The sequence below is a fragment of the Poeciliopsis prolifica genome, unplaced genomic scaffold (assembly GCF_027474105.1).
Source record: "Poeciliopsis prolifica strain line A6 unplaced genomic scaffold, Auburn_PproV2 SCAFFOLD043, whole genome shotgun sequence".
NCBI lineage: Eukaryota > Metazoa > Chordata > Actinopteri > Cyprinodontiformes > Poeciliidae > Poeciliopsis > Poeciliopsis prolifica.
The window spans coordinates 3000130-3025265 of record NW_026562418.1 but is presented as its reverse complement, the minus strand read 5'-3'; the positions used below and the strand labels follow the sequence as shown (position 1 = coordinate 3025265).

Sequence of the window (25136 nt, the reverse complement as noted above, 5' to 3'; positions counted from 1 at the left end):
AATGAGATCACACACAGCTGTCATGAGATTGTGAGACAAAGAGCATCTCACAGTTTTGAGGCAGAGGCAGAAACATCAAAAGCTCCTGACTTGGGCTAAGCAGACAAAAAGAGAGCACTGCTGCTCAGTGGTGCAAAATCTAGATAACAGTAAATTTATCATTTTATTTGAAAGCCAAGCTCACAGAACTTGGATAAATATCGGGCAGGGACAGTATACACAGCTTGAGGTCCAGTATGAAGTTTCCAGAGTCAGTGATGATTTGGGGACCATGTTAGATGTTGGTCATGTTATTGTAGTCAGAGCATTCTTCCCTCTATTGTCAAAATCAAGGTGCTGTTTTCATTTTCCAGCAGGACTTGGCAAGACCTACTATGATGACTATGGTGAGTTTTGATAGGCTGTACATTGCAAAGACCTACTTTTCACTAGATATTTTTGTATGGAAAAGTGTATTTATTAATTTATTTATTTGCTCTTGTGCAATATTCAGATTTGTTTTAAAAACTTTTGGGTTAGCTATAGACTGAAACTACCAAAATATGCAAAAGTATCAGCTATAATATTTGAGCTTCACTTTTTGAGTGTAATTAGTTAAATAAATCAAACTTTTAGTCACGTTCTACTGTACTGAATGTAAATGGTTTCTGGAGATGGTGTTTTTAATGGTTTAAAGAATTTAATACACACTCTAGAGTAAAATACAATAAATAAATAAAAATTCTATGTCTTTAAAAGTCTGTAAATTCATCCCCCCAAAAATTCAACTCTCTATTTTATCACACAGTTGGCAGCCGAGCACGAGCCGCCTGGTGTCCTTGCCTGCTTCGTTTTTGATAAACAGCCATGTTTCTAGAGGATGGATTTAACTTCTTCTAAATGGTTGTTTGGAAAATGCCAGTGCCACTTCAATGCCAGAAGCCAAGAGGTGATGCTCGCAGCTCAGGAGAAAAACCTATTCAAGTCAGACCTATCCCTCTTGCCGCAGCTACCTGTCAGAAGGAACAAATTGAATTTGTCTTCCTTCGGTGGCTTGTTGAAGCTCTAAACAGCGTATTAGTGGCCCTACTTATCAAAGCTGTCAAAGCAAATCGGGTTAGCAGTGAACCTAGGAGACCCAGATCAGCCTCAGATAACACTGCGTGTCGCGCAACAGTCATTGCTCATCAGGATTAGTTCGGACAATTAATTTGAGCTCCATGACGTGTTGAATACGAGTGACTAAAGGGCCATCAACACCAAGAAACAACTAAACTGTTGACTTTGAAATTATATTTTTGGAGTTATTCTGTTTCAAGAGGATCCTCAACCCAACAGTTGAGGACCAAATAACAGTGTTGGGATCAACAGGAAAAAAAACATCAACAGTTTAGTTCCCCAAATCTTTCTACCCTTTATCAATTTCAGCAACATAATTCAGCATAGCATATATATTTTTGCTAGCTTTGAATGGCAGTCTTGGCACATTTTAATGAGAAATCAACATTACATTGGGACACAAAAATACATATTAAAAAGAAATCAATATTTCCTGTTACACACTGCCAAGCCTTCTTCAGCAATGACGTCCTCTGATGTATAAATGGATTTAAAGTTCGTCGTCAACAGACAGCTTTTACACCGGGCTGGTTTGTACTCTCTGAATTCCTTTTGAAAATCTATTTTGGGACTTGTTTACGACCAGAGTGTGCAGAACACAGCACAGGGTTGCTATCACAGCTCAAACAACAATGTTAAATCCAGTCAGGAATCCCTGGATTCCTGACTGGAATCCAGTAATTTTTTTTTAGATGTATCAAAACAAATTACCCACTTAAGGTGCTTGGTTGGAGAGCGTCATTATTTCAATAAACTGAACTACAAACCTTCTTGTATTTAAGTCACAGCAAAGTCTGCCATAAAATGATCTGGTGGTGCCTGAATTTAGTCATATATGATGATAAAGCAAATCTCCCAATCCTAAATGGGCTCAACTGGGAATGGAAAACAGATAGATGGATAGATAGTCTGATAAAGAAAAGAAAAAAAAACAACAAATCAGACTAAAGCCTCTGTTGAAACACTTTTGTCTCTCACCCTGTATGCATCTTATGGTGGTGTAAATGTGAAGAAATGACAAACATCTTGTAAAGTCCCATCAAATGCAATAATTCTGTAGTACATCTTTATTTTGAATAGAGCACATATATTGAGATGAAGGGTGTAGAATAGTCCCTTGTTCTGAAATGTTTTTTTTTTTTGCTTTTATTTAATATCAAAGTGGAAAATATATGGTGTGATACATTAATGAAAGGAAAATAAAATTACAGAATCAAAGCAAAGAAAACAGAGGGTATTGTGTCGCAAAGAATGAGTACTACATGAGTGTGCATGTGTATGTGTGTAGACATATGACGGATGTTCTGGAATGTTTAATGTTCTCAAGAAGAAAGTAGGTCGGGAAGCTGCTTTCTGGAGTCACTCTGAGTACCATCATGTCTGAATTTATTCTAGTTAGAAAATTCTGTAATGTTTGTCAATTTGAAGACAGGACCAAACATGCAAATATTGGTATTTAGGAAGCAAAGCAGTGAAATGAGGCATAATTGACTCTTAGTATGTGTACAATATGCATCAAAAGGTATTACTGGGATATAAATACGCCATCTTGACTCTGTGGCGCAATAGTCTGCAAAAGGTTCAGTAAATTGTTTATAGGGTCACTGATGTGACATTTGAGTCACTTTCATGCAATAAAAACAATGCAGCAGATGTGTGACATACATGGAACGTTAAGACTTGCGGCTTTCATGCCACTCAATAATTTGACTTTTTTTATATATATTTGTGGCAGCCTGGTGGAGCTTGTGGTCAAAATGTGTCCATGCAGACAAAAAAAATACGGCAGTAATTTACTTCAGGCGATGTAATCTCTCTACGTCACTGATATGCCTGGCAGATACCCATTGATGGGATGGTGGTAGATGTGATCCCATTTCTTTATTGCAACTGCAGTATTACTAACTTTTGCAAACTAATAAGCTAAACTGAGAGTGGTACAGCTATGCTCTGTATCCTGGTTCAGTTATAATGAGGAGAGGCTATCTACTTTGGAAACCTAGCCTAGAGCTAGTGATACAGGTTCAGAGTTTTGTCCATATGCGCCGTTTCCCTCCACGTTCCCCTTCACTGACATACTGCAGGTTACTGCCGTCTGAGCCCCTGGAGAACTGAGGTGAAAACTTGAGTGATGTCCCCTGTCTAAGAGCAGCCCTCTCACTTTTACACCAGCCTTCCCAATCGTGCTCCCAGTGGGAAATCCCTGTCATGCAAAGAGCTTGTGGGCCCAAAGAACTCCAGTGCTTGTGAAAGCTCTTCATGGCAAGTGAGGTTTAAGTGCTGTCTGTAAAATCACTGTTGTCCCTCAAAATGCTCTCACTTTGCGAGCATTATTAGAAACGGAACATTTTCAACCCGCTACTAATGACAAATTGTTTTGGAGGTTTTTTTTTTTTTTTGCTAACAAGCTTTTACTATTTCATTTTAACTACAAAAATATGTTTCAGTTTTAGGAAACAATCTACTTTACAGATACAGCGAGAAAACGCTTTTGAGTTTTGTTCTTTATTTAAGGCTGCAGGCCAACTATCTTGAAAATGGCCAAAAAACCTTTGTCCAAGGTCAGAGCATTAGAGCTATGTTTTGTATCTACATGATGTGAGTGTTTAAAAAATGTCTGTAGTTCTCCAAGACAGGAAGTAACATCTTAACTCAGTTGTACCCCAGTTCTGTCAGCCGACAATGTTGCAGACGTGCTGCATCTAATGAAATAAAATACCGTCAGAAAGTGTCAAGTGGCTGTTGGAAAGAAGGTGGAATCAAAAGCAGGCCTGCTCGAGCTGGCTTCATTATCTAAATATAACACAATCCGAAATTCTCCATCTGTACACTTTGTCGGAGTCGTCTCTGGTGGCGCTGCTATGTCACTTACCTTAGGAAACTGCTTGACTGGTATTAAAACTTTCTGGCCCAGTTTCATGTTCTTGTTGATGACAACGTCGATGAACTTCTCCTCCTCCTTCCCCTCATCTCTCTGGATTTTTTCGATCTCTGGAAGTAAGAAAAAATAAAAGGACAATCATCACTCGAAAGTCGAGACTTTAATTTCCACTTCACGTAATCAACGAAAATGCAACTTCTGACACTGAAACTTACACCCTCTAATGACCGTTTTGAACTCGTCCACTACTAAATTGAACACTTTAGAGGTGTATCTTTTCTATAATCTTAATGTTGCCCCTTTAGCCATCTGATTAAAGACATGATCACCTACAGACTGCAGATCACCCACAGTGACCTGCAGTCTCCAAAGAAACTGACCAGCACAAGAAACTTAGCATCCGTAAGAGGTCCACGGATTGAACAGCTGTTTAACGTTCAATCTGGCAAAAGAAATTAAAAACTTCATCAGTTCTAATAATAAGATCACAAGCTCCTTTGTTTAGAAGTTTAGGTGTTTGCGCATTATCTTGCAAGACAGGTTACCTGGTAATCCTCTGTCAGTTATTGAGATGCTAGTGTACTCTATGGTCTCAGTCTTCAAAGTCTTTTATTGAATTTACTGGCTTTTATTTGGAAGACAAGGAAAACATGCAAACTAGAACTCTGAGCTATTGAGCAACTTCTGGTAGGTCTTCTCTATATTTAGCTCCATCCATCATCCTGTTAACTGTGACCAGCTTCTCTGTACCTGAGAAACAAAATGAATCCCACGGTACTACTGAAGGTTTTGTTTTTGGCTACCCAAAAACAAAACCTTCAATGCAAACTACAGACAGGAGTTGAAAATAGATTTCTCCTTCCCCAGAGGTTAGATGCCCTTCCAGCAGTTTTTCCAACACTTTTTCCAGATATACCTTCAGCATCTTGGCGACTTATCTGAATAATGCTCTCACTGATTGGCCAGTTTAGATGGACAGCCATGGTTTGGCATTGTGCCATACTCTTGCTGACCTGCTGTGATCCCTGGTCTTCATTAGACTTTTTATTCACCTTCCCAGAACAGTTGGATGTGGATTCTACTTATTCTACTTATCAACCAATTCTGAGGTGAATTGGTTGATATTTTTTGTAAAAGCCTTCGTAAGCAAATACTCATATTCATTCCACTTATGTGCTAATTAGTGTTCAAAATTCCAGCGAAGTCATTGAAGGTTGTGGTTGTAGAATGATAAAGTGATCTGAGTATTTTGGAACTGCTTCTACTATATTGTCATTGGCAAATCTGGTTGCATAAGAGAAGGTACACAAGCAAAAACATTGCATGAAGACAAATTTTAATTCAAAGCACACATAAAGTGTCAGTGAAAAAACAGAATGAATGGGAGGACACCGGCACTTCCACCTCCAGGCTACCAAAACTACTGGCTGTCACGCTGCTTCTTTCAGCAGAGGTGGGACTTTGATGTATTGGGAGACGTAACCTTGAACGTTTAATCAGATGGATAACATCTGTGTTTCAGTGGCAGGAAAATGGTTTTGCAGAGAGGGCAGCAGGGAGGAGCATCGAGGTCCCAGACAAAGACTCTGGGCTAAAAGCCCGGCAGAGGGAAAGGGTGAGGCAGAGGGCAGACAACAGCACAGATTTACTTCCTCTGGGTAAAATGATTTTCAAAAAGGTGAAGAAAGAAAGAAAGAAAGAAAAAGAAAGAAAGAAAGAAAGAAAAAAGAAAGAAAGAAAGAAAGAAAGAAAGAAAGAAAGAAAGAAAAAGAAAGAAAGAAAGAAAAAAAGAGCCATTGCACTGTTTCTTCCTCCCGTCATTCAGGTGTTTGAAGCCTGCCTCAGAATCAGATATGAAGTTGAGTAGATTAGGCTCAACCTGCACGCAGGTTCAAACAACACGAGAAAATAGTCCACATTTTTCAATTAAACAAAGTTGAGCTTATCGACAGAGCCAACCGGAAACTCAGAGGGCAATTGCGACTCCCTCAACAAAGCTCGGCAGCGCTACATTAGCAGAATGTAATTAAAACCTTTGATATGAGTTTTAAGCAGGATAAAAGAAGTATCAGTGAGATGGAGATATCTTTAAGCCTCAGTTTCTCCCAAGGGGGGGCAGAGACAAGAACACGTTCTGGAAAAAGACAGCATTAATATTAATGCATCGCCTAGCAACATGCCAAGATGGAGTTAGTTTCCCTCCACCGGGCGTTGTCCTCAAAAACAGTCAGGGCTCTGATGTGCTGAGATTGTGGCTGAGATTACGCTTCAGCTTCTCGTCTCGTCTGGCTCGCAGCACATTCTTCATCCTTAAAGTTCCTGAAAACATTCCGACGGTGCACAGAATCAGTCTGATCTTTGGAGGATTGTTGCTTGGCAGTTTAGGAGGCAGAAAGTGTGACGATCCAAAGTGGCAGCCACCTCCACCTTACAGTCATTACCATGTTCTCAAACAAAGACGATTAGACGTACATCCCTGACACAAGCACAATGCGCCTGCTGTTTCTTTTCTTTCTCCTACGGGTTCCTACAGACTCCTCCGCTACGGCAACATCTGTCTGTTTCAGGGGCAAAAAAAAAAGAAAAGAAAATAACAGAAGCAACCTTGATTGCATTGGCTCGGATCTCTGAAAAATATGTTATTTCTTGACCATTTTGTTTTGTGTAATGGTCCTGCTTCTCGTTGCAATTCCTCCGTTCCAAAGCAACGGCAAGAAATGGGGAGAATGAAATGAATCCAGGAGAGCGAGGAAGCTTTTAATGCCAATATCCGTCTGTTGCTCAAATGCAAATGGAAACACAAAGACAATGTAGTATCCTGGTTATTTCCTGGAGAGACAGGAGGGTTTCACTCTACAGCCACTCAGCTTTTATAATGCTGAGAATGAAGCGTATAGACACTTTTTTTAATCTGATGGGGAGAGTAGCTCCTAAAATATGTTGACTCAAAAAGTCTGAATTCATTATGCCAGCAGAAAATAAAGCTAATTTAATTAGCATAAAACAGGCATGAGGCTATAAAAATCAAATGAGATCAGACACATGCAAGAGTATTCATACACCTTCAAATCCATAGAAAATGCAGATAAAGAGGACTTTCCCCTTACAGGTTTCTAAAGTTCTTCGATGTTCATCATTCAACATTGAGAAAGAACCTGGGCGATCTGGCCTCCATGCCTCCAGGATTTATTTCTTCCATTGTAAAAGGGATACCTTTTGCTACAAAAGGCTAACCTTTTGCTTCGTGCCTTTTGTTCCTGAGCAAGGCAAAAGGCACGTCACATCTTGGGCAAAATTAAAAATCCTAATAATCTGAGACTTTTAGGAAAGTGCTCTGTGGACTGACGAGACGAAAGAGGAAGTTTTCAGAAAGTGTGTGTCCCATCTTTTCAGTAAACAATACTAAGTGACAACAAGAAAATCTCGAAGAAGAATGTCCGACCATCGGTTGGTGACTTCAAGGTCAATCACCCTTGGATTAGGCAGCAGGACAATAATCCAAAGCACACCAGAAAGTTTCTCTCTGATTGGTTCAATGCAAAGGTTGTGGAGTGACCATGTCAAAGAAAAGTTTGAGCTGCTGCAACAGTTTTAAGAGGCAAGTGCTGCTCAAAAACCAACAAATATGGTTGGATGAAAGCAATTCTGCCATGAACAGGTCAAAGTTTTTTCATAAGAAATTGTAAAACTATCCTCACCAGGAACTAAGATGGATGACTGGATGCTTTAATGTGGTACTATTATCATTTGCCTTAAGGTATTTTCTGAATATTGTTTTGAAATTTTCACCTAATCCAACAGATTCAGTTCTCATGATTAACTCTACAATAATTCTGAGACTGCTCATCCTTACTGCGGCATGTGACTTTTTTAAATAGATAAAATAATCTTTAGTTTTACTTCATTGTTCATGATGTAGACAATATTTTTCTGCTTAGCACTAAGTTACTGACAGACTGCTAAGCACATCTGCTGCCCGGCATGTTTTAATAATGCCCACTGGCCCCCATTGATTTATTACTTCTGAGCTAGGTGTTATTGAAATTGAGTGGAAATATGAAGCAAGCCCCGTTTGTGAAAGATCACCTTCAGTATCACCTCATGCAACATTATTGTATGGATCCCTGTAAGCGTCCTGGGACACATGTTGTACCTACCACAGATCCCAGATGCACAACCCTGTTATTGATCAGTCACTCAGCAATAATCATACAGCCCTTAAATGGCTTCTTCAGTGTAAACAACCATTTCATGCGAAACTAGATTTGAGATTTATGAGTGTATGAACTGTTGAGGCATTTATTTATTTCACAACGGGTTTCCTTTACGATACAGACTCCGTTTCTAATTGGTTGTTAGCTCGCTGACCTAAAATTTTTAAAGAACACTTCTTCAAAACAAACTCAAAGTAGCCTTTAAGAATGTTGTGTAGTGCAATAACATGTAAATATAAAAAAACACACTTTGGTTATGTGTGAGTAGGTTTGTTTGAAATATGAACCAGACTGAGTTAAAACTCTGACTGGACAGAGGCCAAAAAGGAAACAAAATATTTTTTGACTAAGACAGCATTTCTCTTGGTTCAGTTAGAATAAAACAGAATTCACTTTATTGTCGTTGCACATGTCACAAAGCAATGAAATTCAGTTTGCATCCATCTGTCATAAAGTTCAGCTTTAGTGTTAATGGTATTAACTGGAATTAATGAAAAAAAAACCCTAGCAAATTCAGAATTTTAGCTGCAATATATGGGAAAAACAAAGGCTTTTTTTGTTTCTTTTTTGGAATTATTCATTGTTGGAAATGATACAATTCAATTCCCTACATTTCCAGACTTTCCAAGACTCTATGTTGGTTCTTGAGCCACAATGGCACTAAGAATAAAAGTAAACAGGCTGGAGCCCGCAGCATCACAACCTGCTGGGTTCCTCATGACTTACTGATGGAACAGGTAACACACACGTCTCTTTTAGAACCATAACCCACAGTCCGGAAGCAGAACTTGCAAATATTCAAAGTTTAACAGTTTTTTCATTAATTTCCGTTCAGTTTTGTGCACAAAAAACAAAATTCCCCTGAAGGTACGGAATATTTTTTCGCTAACTTAGAAAGTCAAGGCTGGAACTGTATTGTCTTTTGTTAAATTGGCAATTAATTCAGGGATAATTAAGCTGCAAAAATAAAAGTAAAAGTCAGATTTTTTTCATCTAAAAAGTGATGATGGCTGGAAAGAAATATTGCAATAAACACAGCGCTTATTTCTGAATATTCTAAAAATCCACCTTCCTGCTTGATGGCAGGCCACAACGGGAGGCCATCCCAGCTGTCTGCCTTCCTATTAGAAATGGAATCACTTTAAAGCTGCCCTGTGATTAGGCCTTGCCATTTAAAATTCATAAGCTGAGGAGATTTCCTGGGATTATGCATGACTTCGGCTGCCTGCTGCAGAGTGGAGCCAGGGACGGAGCCCACAGGATCATTAAGTCCAGCAAGTCCGTGCTGAGGGGGAGCTACACATAAATGCTATGTAGACATCTTTTTTTCTTCTTGCATCAGGACAAGAAAAAAAGAATGAATAGCAATATGTTAGTTTATGAAGAAAAATAGCACAACATTTAAGTATAAAGTATCCCCCCCTTTTTTCCTTTGTGTTTAGGATTTCTGCTTGCAAAAATACACCAAAGTTATTAGTTTTTTTGCATTGTGGATATTCCTGTCTATCTTCATTTGCTTTTTTTAAATTATTATTATTATTATTACAGGTTTTAGTAGAGGATGTAAACTTTCAATTCTTGAGATACATCTAAAGTATTTAGGAGTTATGCATTTTAAACAAAGTTGAATTTTAGATTTAAGATCAGATCAAATTTTAAGAAAGTTTTTTTCTCATTGAAAATATTTGGCTAATGTATAAGGTTTAACCTAATAGGAATCTATTTGGAATGTTAAGCTAGGCTAGGGATCTGCAACCTTTATAAACCAAAGAGTTTTTTGTGGCCTCTGTCCAGATACATAAACCTTGTAAAAAAAATAAATAAACAAAAATCAAACATTACATAACCTTGTGAAAAAATAAGTTTAAGATGTTCAAAAAATACAGTTTGCAGATGTAAACTGAAAAAGCATTTTGTAATTTCTGATGTAATAATGAGACATATAAATAATAATTACTGATACTTCTTTAATTTTGTTGTGGAACTTTAATCCATGATTAATTTCTAGCAAAAGGCCCCCCAAAAAAACTTGTTAAAATCTGCTTTTGCTATACCTATATTTTCAAAAACGTGTTATTTCTGCACTTCTGACAGTTCCACAATGGCTCTTCATAATTTGGCTGACAAAGAGCCGCATGTGGAGCCGCAGGATTCAGACCCCTGTGCTGAAGCCAGGCTAGTTGCCTCTTTACATCAGCTGTGAAGAAACATAAAAGCTAAATAAATTTCCTACAAAGTTGGCTTAATCAATACATAGCATATGTAAATTCTGGACAGATTCTTGAATAGGTTATATGGAAAAAAAAAACTGTTTTAATGGTCAAAATTGGAAAAAAAAATTATATGCTGTCCGAAATTAATAGAAAAACCTGCAATAAAGGAGGGTAAAAGTTCTATGTTTGAGTGACACATTTGCATTCTTTTATTTGCTACTGCTTTGTTATTTAAGTGTAAGATCTGAGAAAAACTAAGCTGCTCATCTGTCAGCCATGGGTTTTGATGTAACCCTGATTGTCTTTTGTGCAACTTATGACTTAAAACCCTGCATAAACACAACACAGACTTTAAATGATTAACCTATTACAATATTTTCTTCTGTGAGTAAAAGCTGTGCATAAGGCTTAGGTGATATTGACATCTCTGGAAACAGTGTTTTCCTTCAGAGGTTGAACAGAGCTTCTTTTTATGACCTGACATTTAGATCCAATTTGGTGGAACTAAATGGCTTTGTGAAGTCTGTGTACATAAAACATGCTTCAGACATGTTTTACGATTCCGTTTCATGGTGCTGGCACAACCTACATGTATTCCCTCAACCATATTACAAATGCATGATGCTACTCCCAATTTATTTATTTTTTTTAACATCTTTGAAAAACCTCTCAATAGCAGTAACTGGAGAAGACAGTATAAAATGACCGAACGCGCTCGGTTTCAAATTGAAAGAGAAACATTCGAATGTTCAATTCAGCGACACTGACATCACTTATTGCGCTGCTGTATAATATAACATTATACATCCATTTAGGTTACGTTCTCCAGGGGATGGCAGATCAGATTCCTAATCAGAAAGTGCTAAAAACTTGTTTTCTATATTCGCTTGAATTTGATGAGTGCTGCTACAATATAACTTGCACCACTTACTTTCCGGGAGGTCTGTTTTTCTCTGCATATAGAGAAATATTTAGTTTTAAGAGGTGGAATGGAGGACCGGCTTTTGTCACCGTTTTAATCCAACTGGATACTAGGTACCAGATTCTGCTGAAGACTGAGTATTTTTGTGCTGCACATCAAATAAACAGAATTCTCTAAGAGGAGAGTCATGTTGTTTTTCTCATTTTGTGCTCTCCACCTCAGAGCATATACGTTGATGTAAACAAAACGAGGATTTGAAGTCACTGAAGTGAATTACTGAGATTTCAAGGCATTAATATTAAAAGATAGAAACATAAAAGTATTTCTTTCACTTGCTTTTGCAGCCCCTTTTTTCACAACTACGGTGTTGGTAGAGTTAAAGTACAAGAAATTAACAAATTTTAAAAAAAACTTTCAAAGGAAAAATTTATTAATCGGTTTGCTTTTGTCTTAAAGGGAAAAAAAACCTGTGCAAAATGACGGTTCAAGAATGACAAAGAATTGGCCCAGCAACAAAGGTGGTCGATGGCGTTGACTTTTTAAAAAGGTTTTAGGTCACGATTTTAGCCGACTAATTAAAATCTTTTAGAAATTGGAAAGTTTTAAGATAGTTTTTGTCTTAAAAATTCAGCAACTTTTACAAAAACATACGTAAGAGCGCCTATTCATTAACCCTCTTGTGGTCTTAAGAGACAGGGACCAAAGAGACCCTTTGAGCGTTTTACCCTGTCCGTGGGCTGGGCGAGGTTGAGTTTTCTGTTTTTTGTGTGTTTGGTCTGACAGGACCGACAGTTGTCTGACCGTGACATCTGCCGCGCTTCTCCTGAGAGTTGCGCTAAGCCTGCGGGAGAGTTAAACTTGGCTAAATACAGAAAGTGCTCTTAACTAAAAGATTCTTGATGCTCAACTACACATTTTTTTACCTGGATAAAAGGAGGTGGTAATGAGCCTGAAACTGTTGTTTCCAAAGGAAACAACAATTAGCACGCTGTGAGCATGTCTTCACAGACAATACTCATAACCCTGTAAACACCTAATTAAACAGTTACTACTATCTTCAAAGGCCCCCAATGTCATTCTTTAAAGAGCAGAGTGATAAAAAAATATATATTTATATTTGATGCAATGAATGCATTTACTCACACTCACGTTTTGCTTTGCTTTATATTTCAAAATCAAAATGTCAAAACTGTTACTTGCCAGATGCTTTTAAATGCCGTGATAAAAAATCTTGCCAATAAAGATTGCATGACTGGGAAGCCTGAGTTTTCCCATTAAATGATACCTCAGTGGTAAAGAGACACCATTGTGGGTTGAACAAAAAAGTGCATTAGGTGGGTTGTGTTCATGGAAAATTGTCTCTTTTTTTATATCTAAGAATACATAAAATTATTGTAACCATAATAAGCAGCATCTATTTTCAGGATAATTTTTTTTGTTTGTTTGTTTTTCCGTTTCGAATAAAACCAAATTACGCTACACAGTTTGATTTTCAGTTCTTGTGTTGATACAGGGAGACCCATGCATAGTCTGTCTTCAAAAGGTCAACAAAACAGTTTCAGTGTCACGAAGCTGCATTTAAATGATTAGATCTAAATCTGTTGTGGCTTTAAAACATTTTTGGAAGCGTTGCATGTTTTCTTTTTGAAAGAAGAAAACATGATGATTTGGCCGGTTTCCTCCAAGAGAAATGTTCATTTAGACCGATGGATGGAGTGAGTGATGAGGCTTCCAAACGGCACAATGAGTGCCAGACACAGTTTGCCTCACACACACACACACACACACACACCCACACACACAACACACACACACACACACCACCACACACACACACACACACACACACACGCGCGCGCACATCCTACAAGTGTGACCACATGCATTTACTGTAACTCCTGGTTTGAAAGGAAAAGGCTACAAAAGAAGAGAAAGTAATAAATAAATAAAATAAAAAAAGAAAAAGAAAAAAGAGAAAAACGTCTTGACTCGCCCCTGTCCTGAAATCTCAATTTCACTCTGGCTCTTCCACTGCCTTGACAAGGTCAGCCTGGCAGCAGGAATTCGTCTCACCCCCTAATCTGGAGATTACATTCTCAGCGGCCGGGCAAAGCCCTCCTTCTCTCCCCTCCCTCTGCAGCCCCTTCTCTCTTTCTGCCTCTCTGCCTTCAACCCTGGCAGCTTGGTGCTCCACTGCGAGGTAACGAGCCAAGACCTGCTTACAGTGTAGAGATAATGTCCGCGGATTAAGACAGAGAGCCCCTTGAGTGGTGCCTTTTTCATTCCAGTATCTGGCCTGTGAAGCGTCATAAATACACCCAGTCGCTCTCAGTCTCTACTGTCAGTGTGAGTCCTTCTGCTTATGAAAGGGGATCTTATGGTCCACATCCATCAAACACATTGGTAATGGCTACAGTGCAACAAAAATCACAAACCAGGATCTGATTTGATTTTTTCCCCCAGCAAAAAAAAAAAATCTCAGGGACTTTTAAAATGTTCTTTTCAGACTGAGAGTGAAACACCTCATTCAAGCGGTTGGATAAGAACAGTAAGGTTTCCCTATAGACCCCCCTGAGTGGCTGGATTCTTCAAAGTGCATGAGCTGGAATTTTAAGTTGGACTTTTAGTATCTTAGGGAAACCTTTTCAAACTATAAAGATGCCCCCTGTGTGAAATCCTCTATCCGGTGTTATTTGCTTATCGTTGGGGCGCATTTATCAACGGGAGACGGTTTAATTAAGGATTCTCTTAGACTCAGGGTCCCCAACATGCAGCAGGATTTACTATCTGAATTCATCTCCTCCTTATCTGTGATATCAGAAGCAGCTTCATTACCCAGCAGCAATACCAGAGATATTACAGAGAACTTTAAAAAATATATTTTCTTAATCTTATTGTCCTCAGAAAAGTGTTCAAACCCCTTTAACCTTTTTGGATTGTGACTCACTAAACCCTCTGTAAATTATGTCTTGGAACAACATGAGCGCTGCTTGTTTTAAGGCCCCTTAACTAATAAGTCAAGTGCACACAGTCCCATACTTAGTAAACAGAATGTAAGTTGTGGAGACATTTGTAGGGTTAGGTTTAGAAGAGAACATGATTAGCTTCAAACATGCTATGTCCGGGCAGAAATATGGTCATTAATTGATTATGGTTGAGGAACTGTAGATTCAGGGCTCGGATTTAAGAATCTATCACCACAACAACTGAGAGTGTTTTCCCAACCCGGAAAACCCTGCATTATTGTCCACTTCCTGCTTTTGGAGCAGCCTCCCATCCACTTGCCGTATGTATTTGAATTGCGATGGAATTAATAGCCCCAGTAATAAGATTTTAGCAAAAAATATATTTAGGACGGCCCAGTCAAAGTCCAGACTTATTAGAGAAAGTGCTGGACTTGAAAATTGATGCTTAAAAACCAGTCTCAATCCAAACTAACTGGAGTTGAGCTTTTTTCCAGAACTGAAAGAACTAAAAGAACCAAAGTTCTGATCTCTAGATCTGCCAATTGGGTCGAGACGTACACCCCAAACACCCTGCAGGTGTGACTGGAGACAAAGGAGAGAATCCCAATGCACGCCACACTTTGACTGCTTTATTTATAAAGCATCTGAAATTCATGTACCACTTTACTTTTACCTCACAATTATGCTTTTGTGTTGGTCTACCACATAAATCACAGCGAAATGCAAAGCGTTTTTGGCTGCAATGTGATGAAATGTGAAAAAGACTCAGGAGCCGTGGTAATACTTTTACAGTGCGTCGCAATTCAGGCTGAAAGCCTGAGAAAAGAGAAGAAAAATGTAGAACAATTTGCAACCTCTGAAAATGCCTACAGAGAAACCCTCAAAATTTAACAGGAATATTTTAAATTATGAATGTTAGCTGAATACAACAAGAAAAAAAATAAAAACAAAAATAAAATTGCATGTTATCTTGTTTCAATTCCCTAGTCAAGTGAATCTAAAACAATGTTTTGAAGAGCAGCAAGAAAGGAAATGCAAATGAGACAGTTTGATGTGAAATAAATCTGGCTGTTGAGTCGGACCAGAGAGCGGCGGAAACTGAATGCATCGCATGCAGTCGTTGCTCAGTTCAATTAGCAGTTGCCCTCAATAGAAACAAAGTTGAACTACAGCAGGATTTATGTTTACCTCCGGGAGTGTGCGGTTTATTATTTTAAAACTAAAAAGGCCGGAGTTTAGCTGAAAGCATATAAAAATGGTCAAATAAGACCAAACTTTTCCTCTTCTGAAGAAACATTTGTGTTCGTTGAGCATTTTGAAGGAAAAAATGAGCAACTCCTGTGCCATCGTACCTTAATAAATGTTGAATGTGTTTGTGAATATCCTCAAATGCCATACTGTACAACTATATAAAGTGGATGTAACACACTGCAAATTTCTAAAACAGTCAAAGTTGTATAAAGATGCTGAATATGGAATGAGGTCTATGTAGGTCAATAATATTCTGCCATACATAATTCAGTTTATCTCTCATTATAAAATATTCTGTTTTCTCACAATAGATAGAAAAAGGGTGAAGCTGCTGTGAACTTCCCTAAAAGCAGCAGGACTCTATTTCTGGAAGAATATTTGTGAATTGCAGATTATTCGCTGAAGATGCTCGAAGAACTGAAAAGATGCAGCAACTATCCCTCAAATGAAAGCAACGATGAGCCGTCAGCTGAGAACATGGCTGGAAAACTGTGATGAAACATTCACTTCATTTAGTTGTCAAGATTTTTGGACTGGCTTGGTTCTGTCAAATTTCTAGCACACTCCTTCCAGGCTTCCATACTAAATTAGGTTATAAGCTGACATGGTTGGAGCACAAAAGATTTCAAGGTACACTTTTTCCTGTGAGAAACATGTTTTAGAAGAAAATCCATTTAAGTGCTGTCTAAAACATCACAAAATTATATTTTCCATTGTAGTTTGTCGCTTAGAATTTTAGATTTGTTTAAAGTAGGGGATCTATTGAGACTGAGTGAGCTGTCAATGTCTTACCTCCAGTAGAGAGTTCTTTTAGCTCCTAGTCAAAGACCAGAATCAAGACAAAATGTGACATAGCCATGTTAAATCAACTCCAAAATTATAATACCATAGTGTTACGACCGTCGTCGTAATTATGCAAATCTGAGTGTGCAGGTGCCTGCTTCTGATTGGCTGACGGAAGACGACGGACGTCCTATTGGTGGCCTCCCGGAGGTGACGGATATAAAGCTGCAGACGCGCACTTCCTGTCGTCCGTCCTCCGCTCATCTCAACCGGCTGCACTCTTTTTGTTTGTTTTGCCTGTAAAAATCATGTAACGTTCTGGAGTTTGTAGGAGTGAGCTGCCGTTATGTTTCATTAGTTTTCCCCTGTTTTCGTAGTTAGGAGAGGTAAGTTTTTGTTATTTGGTTTCTTTATTTTTTTTTAGGTAAGTTCGTTAATATTTAGATAGTTTCCTTTTGTTTGTTGTTTTCGGCATTGGGCTCACTCTGAAGGATCTACTCCTTGGCTGTAACATTTTGGTATCAACAAAAAATACATCCTTTTACAATAAATAACGTCATAAAATGTCAATTTTGTTTGTGTTGACCGCTTGAGATCAGAGGAGGATGGATCACTCGTGTTATGACCTGGACCCCTAGACGGGTCGTAACAATAGTAATATATCCAAACTGTCATGTACTTTAAACTGCGTAGATGTTCTATCTGAATATCTATAAATCAGTCAGAGATGAAATGGAAGATGGAAGCCCAGTGGATTCATCTATTAGCAGATTTTTCTGTGTAACAAAACTCCTAATTATTTGCAAAAAAAATAGCCTGTTTGCAGCCTGTTTCAGAGAGAAAAAAGGAATATGTAGTTTGAAAAACTGACGTACCAAGTCAATGCTACTTGATGCGCTCTTCGCTAGTGTTTGCAAAGCATCCAATCTAGGAGTGCAAATCATTTTCTTTTGCTCCACTTGGCAGGAGATAAGGAACACAGTGGGTGTTAAGCTTCTTGGGTAGCACTAAGATGGTTTCCACTGATCGTATATTTGATGTTTGATCTGTTAAAATACACAGGTACAATGATTTTTACAAGGCCTCTCAAGTTTTTAACGGAGCTCCGCTATTTGCGGGTGGCTGTAGTCTTCAACTCCAGCAAATACAAAGGGTCCACTGTGACTTATGCTCGAGTCCTCAACCTGTTGCTGAGTTGTCAGTCAGTTAGATGAAGAGAGTTTTAACCAAAACATTTCCTTTGACTTTCTTCATCAACAGAAAGTCAAGGTTTTTCCACATAGAGGCAAAGCAGACTTAAAATTTGTACTAAGACAAAACGGTGGCGATAAAAAGTATTTCCAAAAAATATCTCAACAGTCGATCATTGCATGTAGTCATAAGCAGCGTCCAAGACATTTTGCACTACACCGTTTACATTAAGTCGTGCAACTGCTAAGTTACACTGGTCAGAAACATTTTGAAATGCAAATTCAACATTTATTTGCAAAGAAAAATAAAAAATCTATTGTGCCATCAGTTTATGGGGTTTTTACTACGTGTCTATTATTGATGCAGGTGATAGACTTTGGAGGAATTGTTCAGGATTTTTGAAGTGGCGTTGAAAGGCTTCAAGCAGTCAAACTCTTATCATTTTATTTTTCTCTCCATTATCGCAACTGGTTGGTCCTGAAGTCTGACGTTATAATTATTTAACGGCAGTTAAATAATTGCCGTTAAATAACGCTGATTATTTAATTATTATTTAATTGCCACTATTTAAAGTTCAAAAACAGCCAAGACCAAATTCTACTTTCTCAATTTAAAAAAGGCATTCATTTAAAGTGTTTTATGAAGCTTCCTACCGCTCTTTTTCATTCACAAATGTGAGGAAGAGTTATTTTTATAGGTTTGTGAAAATAACACAATAAGCCGCTCTGGCGTTTTTGAGAATTGGGTTGCTTTCACAGGGCCTCTGGCTGTTAGTATAACCCCAACTAATCTTGATCTATTTTATATGGAAAGGGAAAAGAGCGTTATCTACTCTCTACTGACGATAAGATTGAATGAATTAAAATCTTACTTTTGATTGTCAAAATTTATGTAGCCTACACCAGTATACACTCACTGCTCCAATAAATTTATGTGCCTGCTTTTAATAGCATAGTTTTATTGCAGGGTAAGCACTTGTTGGTCACTGCTGTTTGATTTTTTAATAAAACCCTGTGTGATTTTTTAGGATGTTTACCGTTCTTATGAAACCTATTCAGAGCCAATTCCTCATTCAGATTCAGATCTAAATCAATCACTGTCAGTTCTTTGTTTTGAAAAATAAAGCAATACATTTTGGTGGCAGAATGAACCATGAGAAAACTATCATTTCAACAAAAAACATCTGCCTGTTAACCATGAATCAAATGTCCTGTCACAACACAAGCTTCATAGCAAAACTTGTTTTTTTGTTTTGTTGAGAGTCTAATCGAAGAACGGGAACGCAATAAACACACTTTTTTCCCACAATAAAAAAAAAAACCTTCTCCATCCCTTCTTCTAATGTAGTCTCATATGGAAATGTTACGCTGGAAAGAGGACAGGAAGCAGGGAGGAGGGATCTGCGGAGGAAAATGAAAACTGCACATTTTAATGTACACCATTATCTGGAACTCATCTCAGTCCGCATTATCAAAAGACACCGAATTATTACGACACAGAACATCGAAACCAGCTTTGTACGTTTTCTTTTTTTCTTTTCAATTACTCACTGTATGTCGGTTCACATTGGAGGCAAATCATAGAAATGTGTGCAAGTTCCACTTCTAAGCGTTGGAAACGCCACACGCAAATTGTCTTTTTTTTTTCTTGTTCTGGCAAACAGAGAATTTAATTTCCACACTAAGTCAGGGAGCATTAGGGAAAGCATGAAAAGGGAAAGTAAGAGTTTATGATGTGTGATGTTTGCTGGGACTTTTCAATGTGGTGTGAAGGGAGCGTGTTAGCATTTAGCAACACATGTCCTTTGATTGCAACGAGGTCAGTCAACCTTTGAAGGGAAAAACAGATCAATATTGCAAATGAAATTAGATACTTGATGTTCTCCAGCAGCAAAGTGTTGGTTTTTGGTTTTTTGGTTGTTGTTTTTTTTTTTACAGAAACTAGCTGTGAGGGATCGGCTCAGACTCACTCTGTTGTTTTACAGCCGCAGATCATTTGACAGTTTTGTAGCAGGGATTAGCAGGCAGACACTGAGTGCACTGTCACACATTAGATTTTTCTGGTTCACTATGCTCTGTTAATTCCTTTATGCATGCTTACGAGTTGAAGGAGCAGCAGTGCTTTTGCTGACACAATTACTTCAGAGGGGAATTTTGTGGAGCTGTTAAAGGTGGTCAGTATGCTAACTGCAGTAGAAACTTCAGAGGAAAAACAATGACCTACACTGAGTGACCCAAAGATGAACTAACAAAGTACATCACACTACACAGAACATTTATAGGGTTAAACATGGTGTTGGCAGCATCATGCTGTGAGAATGTATTTTTTTAAATAAGTTAATTTACATAAACATTTCGAAATTTGCACAGAAACATAAAGACAGAATCCTAAATTACTTATGTAGATTATCAACAAAAAAAAAACTAAAGTTGATTTCGCATCCCAGTGCGCCTCCTGGTGGCAGAATTTCTACAAAATTTAAAAGTGATTATTCACGATGAGCCTCGAAACACTTCTGTTATCATTTATAATAATATCATTACAAGGTTTTTCAAGAAGGGAAAATAATATAATTAACAAAACCAAGAAAAAAATTAATTTAACACTTTTGAAATAGTCATAATATTTTTAGCCAGGGGTACATTTTTATTGAAAATCTTTTTTAGGACATAAACCCTGATTGAAATTAGTTTTTTATTTTTTGTTAGATTTTTTTGTTTTTGTTTATCATAATAGCATTTAGTGAACATAAACAAAGCAAACTGGACAATCTGAAGTACTTAAGTTGGTGTATTTTTCCAGTTTATTAACCTTTTTCAGTGTTATTCTGCTGTTTCACATGTTAAGTAATGATTCCAAGGTTTCAGTTCATAGTGGGGACATGTGTCATAAGTTCTGCCGGAGAAACCAGAACTGGTTATGTGTGCTGATAGCTTAGCACACTGCCAGAGATCTGAATAAAAATATGTGAGCTGCTTGCATTAACACCTTGTTTTGAAGTAATAAAACAATGAGCCTCAGTGTTATATGAACAATCTGACAAGCAGCATGTAGTAGTGTCATCAACCTTTTAGTGACTCAGCAGGAAGCAGAGAAAATCGTTTTTTTTTTTTTCAAACTCATTCATTTATAGGTAGAGATAAAAAGTGCTTGTTTTCTCCCATTTTTTTTTATCTTAAACTTCAGGTACCTTTACTTAAAATATAGCATCATAAAAATAAACCCACATCGTACTTAACTCTTAATTCCAGTCGTCAGCTACAAACACGGCTATGAACGTAAATGTATGATCTCACCTCACCTTGCAAACATTAGTGGCGAGTTGCTAATACTCTGCTGATGGGAGTATCTATTCCTGTAATGGGGTGTGAATATACCGCTGACCTGCTGCACTGCAGCGGATGTGCTGCTGCGATACAAGCAGCATATGTGAAAAGTTAAATAAGACAATGGATCAAAAGGAAAATGTCTCCATTAAGCTGAGGTTAGACATTCAGAAGCCCAGCCAGATGCCTGGAAAGATTCCTCTTCCTGCTGCCGCTCGGGGAGCAGACCATGACGAGTTTTACAGTTATGAGGGAAAACCTAATGAGTCTCGGAGGGCTCAGAAGAAGGGAGGCTTGTTCCATAATTCCTTGAAAGAGCTGCTTGCACAGATGATACGCCTCCTGTGAGTGGGAAGATTTCCAAACTTGCTCATTTTCTCTTCTTTTATTTCGTTTAGGACTTACTTTGCTTTGCTCTTGAGTGAACTTTGTATAAAGTGCAAGAACACTTTTAGGGCCATTAAGAATTTAAAACCCTTTTTGTGGCTCCTGACTTTTTTTCTTTTTTTTTAAGCATTTAATTATTTAATTGCCCATCAACTTTACTGTGCAAACTTACAGAAATATATTCCTTTTCTGCTGACCTGTGGAAGGTCATCTAGACTTAATTCGATCCAGGAGTAATTCTTCAATCTTTGATTCATTCATGACTGAAACAATCAGCTGAAATACAGACATATGTTTAAGGTAGTGGCAGCATCATGCTGTTCAGATTTCTTCATCAGAGTTTTCAAAGTTTAAGTCAATAAAGACAGACTATATGCCACAATTTTCTTTCTATTTTCTGATTATAGAGGTGAGCCACATGGACGCATAAAAAAGAAAAATCTTAAGTAGTGAGAATCCTATTGCAAGGCACTGTCTGTGCAATTAATTTTTTTCTCCTTCCCCTTTAAGTTTGACAGTTTATGATCTGGAAAATTGTATTTTCTAAGTTTTAAAATGACCAGGCATGACCTTTATGAATGATTGCATTCATAGGCAATGTATATGCAAAAAAAATAAAACCTCACTAATGACTCCAGGAATTAATTAAATAGTTATGTGATATGTATATTCCACAATTCTTTTTGCTGGAGCCTTCATTACATGACTGTCAAGACTTTAATTACAAGAAGGAGATTTAACTGATTTCCTGGGTTATCAAATATTAAAGCAGCCAGTGAGGCCATTTCTCTTGGCCCTAATATTTCCTAATAATAACTTCACTTCTGGGAGATATTTTTAGTCATGTGCCATTTGTCTAGAAGAAAGTTGGGCTCAAAATAAATACATAAAAAAACAGGCATATTGGTAAAGTTTTGAACTGAAGCTAGATTAGTATAAGAAGGTACAACAACAGATGTATCATTATTGACTTGGACACAGATTGGACAGCAGTGGAAAGTCCTCCAGTGCCTACGTCGTATCCCATGACAACATATAGAATTACAGTTAGTGATATTGTTGAGCAGGCCTGAAACCGATACACAGGTGATCTCGTATATCCGGGAGTGCACACGCGCACGCACACACATGCAGACAGAGAGAGAGAGAAAGCGTTGTTCACTTCTACTTCTCCGTGCACCCGGCTCTGGGAAATTAAGGCTACTAAGAATGGCACACAGGTGCTAAATTTAGCAGGAAGAGCCAAGGTGTCAGGCCATTACTGGGGCAGGAAACTATGGAGGTGAGGAGAGACGGGGGAGAGTTGAGGGGAGGAGGGAAGGGTGACTCGGTAGCAGCAAATTAAGATGCTAAACATTAGCCCATGAATCATTAATTCAAGGGTGGAATTACATTCATGCTAATTATGCACTGTAAGAAGTTAAGTAGCTTCATTAATATGACCCTAAGTTGTTTTATTTGCAAAAAATGGAGGATTAGATTCCCATTCTTCCCCGGCTTTTTATTTAACAAAAGTACAACAGTTGTGAAATTAAAGTGCTGTGAGTATCATTATGCCATAGCATTACTTTGAAGGATTTCCATGCGCTTCTGTCGAGCTAAATAAATACAAAAGGTCCATGTTTATGGAATGAAAGATTTTCCATTTAAAGCTGAATTTTTTTCCTCCTCACTGATTCACGTACATGTTATATGTGACGCACTATTCACCTGTTCAGGGTCTACCAAATCTTTTGTCCAGTATCAAATAAAGTCAAAGTCATACCTCATAAGACAGGGACTGGATCGTACAAAGTAGAAAATGATCTGGGACTATTTGTTTCATAAAGTCAATGTTTGCTATGAATTATTACTACACAAATTAACTAAATTGATTTAAATAGAACTGAGTTGCGTTTTTAATATATTTAATATTGAATGACATTACCATCAATGTAATGGGAGAAATGACAGGAACTAAATAAAATGATTCAACTGAACTGAATAAAGATGAACTGAACTGAGTTATATTAATTAAACTCATTAAACTGAAAATAGCAGACAAAGTGGTTGTCTTCAGTTTGGTGACTCAATTGCTAAATTGAGTCAAAATTCAAACTAAACTTCACAAAATTTCATTCAATTCATATTCAAAGATACTTTATGATTTTCAGAGGCAAATTAAATGTAACTCATGTCATCTTCAAAGAGTTGTTGCAGATGCTGCAGGCTGTGGCCAGCATGATCTCCTGCAGCAGTCTTTATTACAGTGGCCCCTTAGGACCTCTCTGACTGAAGACGCTGTATAACAGTCTTGTGGAGAGGGCTGTGTGTTGTTTTCTTTATTACTGAACAGAATAAAAATTAATCGCCTAGAATTAAAGTAAACTGAACTGAATTATCAAAATGAGCCAAACTGAATTCAACATATTTCTATTGAAAAGAACTGGATTGACTAAAAGTCTGGACTGAATTAAACCGGACTGCATTCGACTGAGTTCACTTAAACTGAACTGAATTTATTAGTTCAGTTTACTGAAAACATCAGTTTTGAAATGTTTTCCAACTTCAGTGTTAAATATTCATTAGAATTTAAAGTTTATTGACATTTGAGAATGTGTTCTTGCATTATCATTACCATTACATTACTTGAAAGCTGTCTCGATTCAACGATATTAAGTTGTTGTTGTTATTAGGATAACTTCTGGGATGATTTGTTGTTCAGAAAACTGTTATCATACAGTGAAATTATTATAATTATTGTAGTTCCAGGTTACTGTTTGTGTTTAGTGGGAACAAACACAAACAAACTAAAAGCTGTAGGTCACTGCTTTGATTTTCTGACCAGGAAAATGGAAAATAAAGAGGCGCTATGGGGCTAGTGAGTGATTAGTACTGTCCTGCTCTATTCTTAGTGTGTTGCAAGGTGCCCTTGAGCAATACACAAATCCCCCCCAGTTGCTCCCTGGGTGCTTTACCCATAACTACCCACAGCAGTGGTGTTTAGCTTAATTGCCTTATGCTGATAGTGTCTGCACATTTTCATACCAGTTTAGATGTAGAAGTCAAACTTATGTGAATGTAGCTGCTGCTGCAAGCAAAATGCAGATTTGACTCTTTTCTCTTAGTTGGCAGGAAGTTGGCAGTAGCATGACACTGAGCATTTATCTTCAGTTTGAGAATCAGAAAGAGAGTCTTTATTGAATTTTAAGCCTTTAATTTAAGACTAAAGCTTGATGTGCTCAGAATTTATCCAGCACTCGCTCAAGAACCTCAAGCACACTCAGATTCTGAGGTTGTTTTTTTTTTTTTTCCAACAAATGTTCAACCTTTAGCTTTTGCAAATCATCAGGGTTAGCAAAAAAACGTTGAGGGAAACCCCAACTTGTGCATTATAGATACATATTCCACTATTCTCAGATTCGGTTGCCTTTTACCTACCAAAAAAAAAAACATGGTGTTTCATAATGCATGACTTTTAATGTTTTGTTAGTGGCGAGGTCGGCTGCGGAGATGATCAGCCCTGATAAGTGATAAAATCTCGGGAAGCTCTTAGCCGGACAGCGAGCGAGTCTGCAGAGGCAGAGGGAGGGATACTGATGGAGGGATGAAGTGAGGGAGGTGAAGAAGTGGCTCGCAGGATGCAGCTGGGGCCCCGGCTGTGCTGAACGGGCAGCAGCCAGGCCTGATGGATTACACCGGCCCTCTCCTGGGTAAACGGACACCGCTGCCCCTCCCCTCTTAAACAACGTCTCGGCCTGTATCGTCATTGAAACGTCTCCAAAGATGGAGGTGAACACGGAGCTGAGCCACTTAATCTGCAGGGGCTACATTTCTCCCACGAGCGGGCGGATTATTCCTGAGACCCCCACAGAAGATCCCTCCCCTTTCCTACCTGAGTCAGATATCTCTTCCATTTGAAACG

General features: G+C 38.0%; 1 protein-coding gene across 2 annotated transcripts in view; it reads right to left on the bottom strand.

The window, feature by feature from the left end:
* Nucleotides 1-25136, bottom strand: part of khdrbs3 (KH domain containing, RNA binding, signal transduction associated 3) — a 161567-nt gene that overhangs the window by 75009 nt on the left and 61422 nt on the right. For both annotated transcript variants that reach the window (XR_008607732.1, XM_055055874.1), the window contains exon 2: nt 3971-4089. Coding sequence is in view for 1 of the 2 variants with exons in the window: in XM_055055874.1 (XP_054911849.1) it covers nt 3971-4089 (119 nt within the window). In the remaining variant the exon portion in view is untranslated. The remainder of the gene's footprint in view (nt 1-3970; nt 4090-25136) is intronic.